This window comes from Centruroides sculpturatus, unplaced genomic scaffold, assembly GCF_000671375.1.
Source record: "Centruroides sculpturatus isolate CEXI.00-Female unplaced genomic scaffold, Cexi_2.0 scaffold386, whole genome shotgun sequence".
In the NCBI taxonomy this organism is placed as follows: domain Eukaryota; kingdom Metazoa; phylum Arthropoda; class Arachnida; order Scorpiones; family Buthidae; genus Centruroides; species Centruroides sculpturatus.
In genome coordinates, this window is record NW_019384684.1 from 562180 (window position 1) to 570066 (window position 7887).

Below are 7887 nucleotides of genomic sequence, written 5' to 3' on the forward strand. Positions count from 1 at the left end.
ATTTTTATGTTTTTGGACTTGGAACCTTGAAACGTTGAAAAATGCCAAAAAAAAGTTAGGATGTTTTTCCTGTGTACGTGTATGTGAGGGGCACGATTTTGTTCACCCTCTTTGAAGCTTAATACAGTCAACCCCCCTATAACGTACGTTCCTATAACGACAATTCCTATAACGTAGCGAAAAAATTGTAGAAACTTTCGTATAACGTACCTCCTATAACGTCGTTTTGGACAAGATTGATAGAGTCTGGACCAATAGTGGATGAGCAGCCGAACTACTTTCCTCCGACCCTGCGCCACGCTACGGAGCGGCTAAATTGAGTTTGCTATCGTCTGTTTAGTATTTTATATAAATTATATATAAATTAGGTACTGTACATATAATTATATATTAATTATATATAAATTAGGTACTGTATATATAATTATATATTAACTTAATTTATTGTAACTTTATTATAATTATATATATGCTTTCTGCCGCCTGGCAACACGCTACGGAGATTTTAGGCTAGTAAGTTGAGTTTATTATCGTCTGTACAGTATGTAAATTAGGTACCGTAAGTCTAATACAGCACTAATTTTATACATTTCTTGTGAAAGAAACACTTCTTATTCAACGTCCATAAAAATTATTTATATTAATGATGTCTCCAAAGGTCAAGTTATTTTTATGCGAAAAATTCGTTATTAGAAATCGCGGCCGTCGTTTAATGTGCTGTTCCGCGATGAAAACCAGCTTTAAGCAACGGCGTAGTCGAACGGTACACACTCGGTAAGTAATCCTATAATTTTTTGTTTATAGCATAGTTTATACAGATTATTCCCAAAAAATTATACGTATTTTGGAAATGTTGAGTCGAATTAGTCTAGAATCGGTTAATTTTATGGAAGAAAACCTTTCGAACAGCCTTAGTCCGTAAAGTTCCCACCTATCGGGCCGCGATTGGCTCATGTATTTAATCGTTCCTACAACGTAATTTTCGGTTAGCGTGGAACGTATCTAAGCGTTATAGGGGGGTCTACTGTAACTCTTGTCGTTTTTTATCGAAAATTTTGAAAATTTTCAGGAGGAATCGATGCTACATAATTAGGGGATCGATGTATTAGGGGAATCGATGCTATTAAATTTTTGGTCATTAAAGGATGAGAAATAATGGGGATCATGTGTATCCTAAATGGACTCATTACAATCGACTCCATTGGAATCCACGATTTCAATAATTAATAAAATAAACAAAAGAGAATTATAAAAAAAATTCATTATAACCAAATAATAGAATTCCGAATTTATAACAATATATTTTACTTTGCAACTGAATTGCTATATTCTGCTATATATACGAGGAGAGGTATCTCGAACGGCATCTAAATATTTAAAGATATAAATATTTTTCAATAGTTTTAAACAAAATGGATGATCTGCCTCGATGTGATGATGATAAAAATGAATCTTCAGAATCATCAACGACGCGTCGTGAAAATGATAAAAGGTGTAAAATTAGAAGAAAACAAAAAGAAGCTGATGATATAATGGAATCGGAAAACTTATGTAGTATTTCTCTTCCTATTTGTCCATCGGAAGATAAAGGTTATTTATATAGTTCAAGAAGCACGGGTGGATCTTTAGACAAAGATTATTCCTCTTCAGAAAAGTCGAGTGTAAGTGATAATGACAGTGTTGAAGAACCTTATAATAAATGTCATGATACTCCTACGGATGATTCTTCTAAGACATTGTCAAAGAAAATAGATATTGAGAAAAATAAACAACCTTCTTCTGATGACGAATCGGAGGATGAAGATAACAGGCGTGAAATTAAAGATACAGATCTTCAGCCTAAAGATAAAAACATTTGCAAATCCGAAGATCGGATTAAAGATACAAGTAATCTTTTGGATAACAAAGATATTAAATCGGATGATCTTATTTGTTTTTCCGATGATGATACAGTAATTCACAAGCAGGTTTCTGTTCCTTCTGGCACGCTAAACGATAGCTATTCACAATGTAAAGAGGAAGAAGAAAATGTGTGCGATGTTTTATCATCACCTAAAGAGGAAAGAAATGAAGTTCCTTGCGATATTTCATCATCCGAGAAGGTAGAAGAGAAAAATTTGTGCGACGTCTCTTTGCCTTTTCAAGAAAAAGAATCATCAATATGTAAAGAAACAGATGAAGAAATTCCATATGATGAAGTACCATGCGAAATTCCATCAACAATTAAGGAAGAAAACGAAGAAGTTCCGTGCGATATGCCGCCATCGGTTAAAAAAGACGATGAAGTATCACACGAAATTCCATCATCGTCGACATCTGTAGAAAAAGAAGAAGCTAGTAAAGAATCTAGTGTACAAGAAAGTCAGCATGACGATCAACATATAGAAGAATCTATAAGTGAAGGATCCCCAGAAGAGGAATTTTTGACAAAAATAATGCTTACTATTAAAACTGGAAGCATAGATAAACCATTAAGTATTTCGCCTTCATCTTCTGTATCGTTTCCAAAGTACATATCAGCTAGTACAAGTAAGAATTCTATTGAATCATTAGCAGAAGTCGAACTAGAACCAGATGAAATTGTTTTCCCATCTAAAGAAAATTACGATAAAATAAGTGTAAATTGGGAAAAATATTACGATTTCGTCCCAGGAACAAATTATTTAAAATTAGTAAAAGATGATCGCAGCATAACCGAAGTGAGTTTCAGTAAGGGAAATTTAAAAACTGAAGAAGGAACAGAATATACATTAAGTGAAACGGATTTACTTAAAAGTGGTTTTCATTCTTTATTCTTTTCTGCTTTTGAAGATAAATCTAAAACGTCTGCCCCAAACGTAACGGAAACATTGAAATCTCTACAAGATTTACCAAGCAATATGGAAGGAGTTGAAAGATGGTTGAAGAAAGAAATCAAATTAATGGGTGAAATTGAAAACAAGAAGAAAAAACTTACAAAAATAGCAAAAGAATTGTTAACGGAAATAAAACATTTAAAAACAATAAATGCAAAATTGAATAAAGATTTTTGTACTTTAGAAGAAGAAATTAACCATCATCCAAACAAACAGGAGGTCTTCGTGTTAAAGAAGAAATGCCAGAATTTAAAGGATCAAATTAACGTGCTGAATTATAAACATGGCAGATTGTTAATTAAGAAAGAGCAGCGATACGAAGCCTTTGAAAATGAATCGCGAGTACATCATAACGATGAAAATACTTTACTTATACGAGTTGAAGAGCTAAAAGAAGAGAACAGAGAACTTTGTAATTTTCTGGAATCTTTCCATGACGATGCAATTAACGTGTATCAGTCTCTTATAAAAAATTTTAATGCTTCCTTACAAGAAATTAGGAATCTCAGTTCGTTGTCAGAGCTTGCAAAAACATATCTCGAGAAAAATTGTAACTCCATGAAAGAGTTGCAAGAATTGGTTGAAGAAAATAATGTTTATTTTAAGAAAATTTACGATAATGTGGATAATATGGAAAAGTACATCGATCATTTCAACTCAACTTTAGATCCTCTAGACGAGAAATCTAATGATATATTAGATTATATTAATAATTTAAACACGGAAATTAAAGAGTTTGTTAAAAATTTTAACGCTGTAAATGATTTTCTGAATCAGAATGAAATTAGAAATTTTCAAGTAAAGGATAAGGTAGGTGAATTGAATACAATGTTTAATTTGTTAAAGGAAGAGAAAAAACATATATTAGACGTAGAGATCCATATTAAAAAATTAGAAAAACTCATAGAGGAGGAGACAAACAAGTGTAAAATTGAAAAAACAAAATTCAAGAATGAATCCGAACAAAAACGTTTGCAAAGAAACTACTTTGACTACAAACTTGCGAAACTCTTCTACTTTCTGGAAGAAATGGAAGAGATGATAGCAGAATTAAAAGCCGACCAGGATGAAGGAGTTAAAATTGATGATGATGAATTAAAATCCGAATCTGCAGATGATGCCGAAGTGCCAGACAAAAAGAAATTTTCGAAAACATTCATACGTAGCGATGCCACTAAGGATGGGGTATATACCACGACTGGTTTGAGTTCTTTTGAAGAGATAAAATATCCACAAAAGATTACGGAAGATATTCCAAAATCTTCGCAAATCTGGAAGACGAAACTATCTTGTGGATATAAAAATCTAACGTCGATACCCGAAGATATTCATGAACAATTGAGTGATGTTTATGGAACATTTAGCGCTAAAGATACTGTTTCAACTCAGTTACAAGATTCGTAATTGTTATTTATTTTTTAAACTAAATTCGCATCATTTCCTATATAATGTCAAAATAATAAAGTATATATTAAATTGCTTGTAAATTAAAATTATTGTCTTATATTGGCTAGTTGGGCATGACCTTCTAGGTTATATCGCCCCGTGGTAGTGTGGCGTAATTGTCATGTAATAGTAGTTGTATGCGTATATGATGGTCGTTACGCGGGGAATAGTGCCTTCCGGGAGGTCTTTTAAGGATAATTGGTCCATATTTAGACATTACAGACGTCGAAAAAACCCGGAAAACCCGTCCGGGTCAGACATGAACACACGACCGAACTCCCAGTGTTAGAGGAATGGAACCGATTGACTATTGGTGGGCCCTAAATTAAAATTATTGCTTTTTTTCTTCTCTCTCTCTCTCTCTCTCTCTCTCTCTCTCACTCTCTCTCAAATATTCATTGTCGGTCGGATGGTGGATCGTTCTGGGGGATCCGAGATCGAATCCGAGAGGTTGAAAAAATAGCAAATTTTTAAAATAAGTTGACCCCCCATAACACTGTTGATAATTCCGTTTTATATGAATTCCATGTTGTACGAGTCACTTAGATTTTACAAATACGTGTGCCGGGCTGTGAACGGCTCACGTATTTGTAAAATCTAAGTGACTCGTACAACATGGAATTCATATAAAACGGAATTATCAACAGTATTATAGGGGGAGGGTCAACTGTAAACAAACCAATGGTGTATTTCGTTTCAAATAAAACGAAGCACATCATTGGCTTGTTCACCCGACTGCTTGCCACCTAAGTTTTCTCTAATCGTTTACTCTAAAAAAATAATAATAATCGACTTTTATTATATAAAAAAATTGAAAACAAATTAATCGCATTTTTTTATTTATTTAATTCAAGAAATTAATATTAAGTAATTAATTACATTTAATAATAAAAAATAATATTTTTCCGTATTAATTTGTATTTTCCTGGAAATAGTGGCGCGAAGGTTGCATTTAACGTTTTTGACGGACTTTATCGTTTGGATTTTGATACGGATGTGAAATTAAATGATGAATTCGAAAGTTTTGATCTTTTGTTGTTTGTTGATTTGTATTGCGATTGCGAGTGGCCTGAAAGACAAAGAGAAACAAAAAGTAATCGTAATTGATGATAATAATTGGAATGACGTTCTCGAAAATGAGTGGATGTTGGAATTGTAAGCCTTTATTATGTTTATAACTTATAATATTTGTGTTTTTCATTGGCTACACCTATACACATTATATTATTCATTTATCATTGTGTTTATTTTATTATACACTTAACATTTTATTTTTTTTTAACATGGTACAATTACTACTCTGAATGAGACGTTTGGGACCCTATCACAGTTGTAGAGCATGCCTATAGGAGCAAAAAAGTCAAAGGAACCGTACCTGTACAAGCAACCCTTCGCAAGATTTTGGTTTCCCAAATCAAGTAGCGACTACGTCGGCTTCGAGTAGCCCACTAGACTGTTTGTGGAATACTACTGATGTTATATTGTTTTGGGGGTGTGAGGTTCGCCCCTACCCAGGCGCTTTGGTGTGAGCAATCTCTCGCACTGAAGCGTGCAACTGCATGCAGAACATCAGTCGAGGCAAGCGATAGCAAGCCTTGATGACGCGGAGCATGGAAAATAGGCAGTACACTGATACGTGTTAAAAACTGACCTTTGGAGGCGAATATCTTGAGAGGGGTCGCATGTACAGGTATGGCTACTTTGATTTTTCTGCTCATACAAGAGGGGTCTACAATTTGGGGGTCGAAAAACCTCTCATTCGGAGTTTGAATCTTGTCCCAAAAAAGTCAAAGGGACAGTCTGTGTGTTACCCTTCGTGAGAGATAATCACATGCAGCCGATTTTGGGGCTGAGAGTTGTACCATGCGTTCTGCTAAGATTATCGCTTCGATCATTGCCCATGATGAATTGATGCCGGTAAGGGTTCCACCTGTGAATTTCGGGGAAGATTTATAAGAGGAATCTAATCTTGAAGTTGCCTTGCTAAAATGACAATCGAGTTGTGATGAGCATCTATCGTGGAGTCCCACAGAAGAGCCACACTCATCAATCAATCTCAGTTGAATGATCCAATTTGTGATTTGGATCTTAAAAAGAAAGGCTCAACTACTTGCATAACATCTCCAGCAGTGGAAACTTTTGGAGAAAGAAGTTAAGGTGTCCTGTTAAAGAAAAAGGGAATCAGGAAATATGAAATTTTTTAAATGGAGGACAATTGCAACAATATTCTGCATTTGTTATAGGATCTAGATCTGCCACAGGATCCTGCAGACTGGAGGCTCTTTATTGACTTATCAAAGTTCAGCCTTAAATAATAAAATTATCTTATTTCTCAAAATTTTTAGAATTTAAAATTCTTAGCTTTGTGTATGTAATTATTGCCATTATTTTCTTATATGAATGAATCTAATGCTTCAGTTAATGATTTACCTTTCTTTACTTTATATTTCATACAGGGTGAGTTGAATTATAAATAAGTTTATGACTACTTCTTTGGATACTGCACTTGTATTAAATAATCAAACCACAATAGAAACCTTAAGAATATATACAAAATTGCAAAATATGTGAATGTATGTTTGGTAATTTCTCTCTTTGCTTCTGTACTTTTTACCCAAGCATCATTTATGTTCTGTTCATTTTGAATCAAAACTGTCATTCATACATCATTTTATCCTGAAGAAGGTCAATAAAAAATGATAAAAAGCATCTTAAGGTTTCTGTTGTGGTGTGGTTATTTAACTTTATGACTTTGTAAAAAATTTATGACATATTAAACTACTATCAAAAGTCTGCAATGGCTACAAGAGTTGGTAAATGCAACAAGTTTATTTAGTTGCCTTTTCATTTTGAAAAAATGCTTGATGTGATCTTTAGCTTTATGGAATGTTTGATCTTAGAAGCATTATTGTATTATGTTAACTGCTTCAAGAAGTTTCTTCAACATCCTGTGAATAATCTATATGCTCTCTGCCTGCAATTCTCTCTGCCTACAAATGGTTTTTGGGTTTAGAACTGAAAAATTTTTCCTTTACATATCTTTGTAGTAAGAAATCTGGTAACATTATGTCCGGAGATCTCAATGACCACTTTCATTTTTTAGGCATATTTAGTTGATGTAAGGAAATTTAAATCTTATGATAGCTATACAAACCATATATTAACTATCTATATCAGGGGTGTCCAACCCGCGGCCCGCGGGCCGCATGCGGCCCAAGGCAAGTTCCAATACGGCCCAATAAATGTGTAAACAAAACCGACAAATGTTTTAATTTTTTATTATTTATTTATTTCAACGGCATAAACTCAGAAAATTAATTTCACAAAGCCATATTTATATTTCAGTTTTGAGTGGAAATGAAATATTTTCATGTACTTGGAGATGTGTGAATGAGGAAGGATTACTAAATAAAGCTGCAGTTGTGACTCAAAGGATTATAGACCCAAATTTGGTGAAAGGAGAGAAAGGACAAAAGATAAAAAGTTGTCAGAAAGGTTAAATAGTTCTTCTGTTAGGCAAATATTGAGTCTTAATTTTCCAACCTTTCTCACTTCTTTATCTTTTGTCCTTTCTCTTCTTTTTCCG

At 33.7% G+C, this 7887-nt stretch overlaps 1 protein-coding gene across 2 annotated transcripts in view; it reads left to right on the top strand.

The window, feature by feature from the left end:
• The first annotated feature begins 1185 nt into the window (after positions 1-1185).
• LOC111627019 (uncharacterized protein PFB0765w-like) overlaps positions 1186-7887 on the top strand; it is a 9951-nt gene continuing 3249 nt past the window's right edge. The window contains exons 1-3 of one of the 2 annotated variants that reach the window (XM_023370559.1): positions 1769-1887; positions 1968-4255; positions 5237-5456. In XM_023370559.1, coding sequence (XP_023226327.1) covers positions 1783-1887; positions 1968-4255; positions 5237-5408 — 2565 coding nt within the window. In that variant the 5' untranslated portion in view covers positions 1769-1782 and the 3' untranslated portion in view covers positions 5409-5456. Of the gene's footprint in view, positions 4256-5236; positions 5457-7887 lie in introns of both variants that reach the window. The other variant, XM_023370557.1, reaches the window with a different exon arrangement.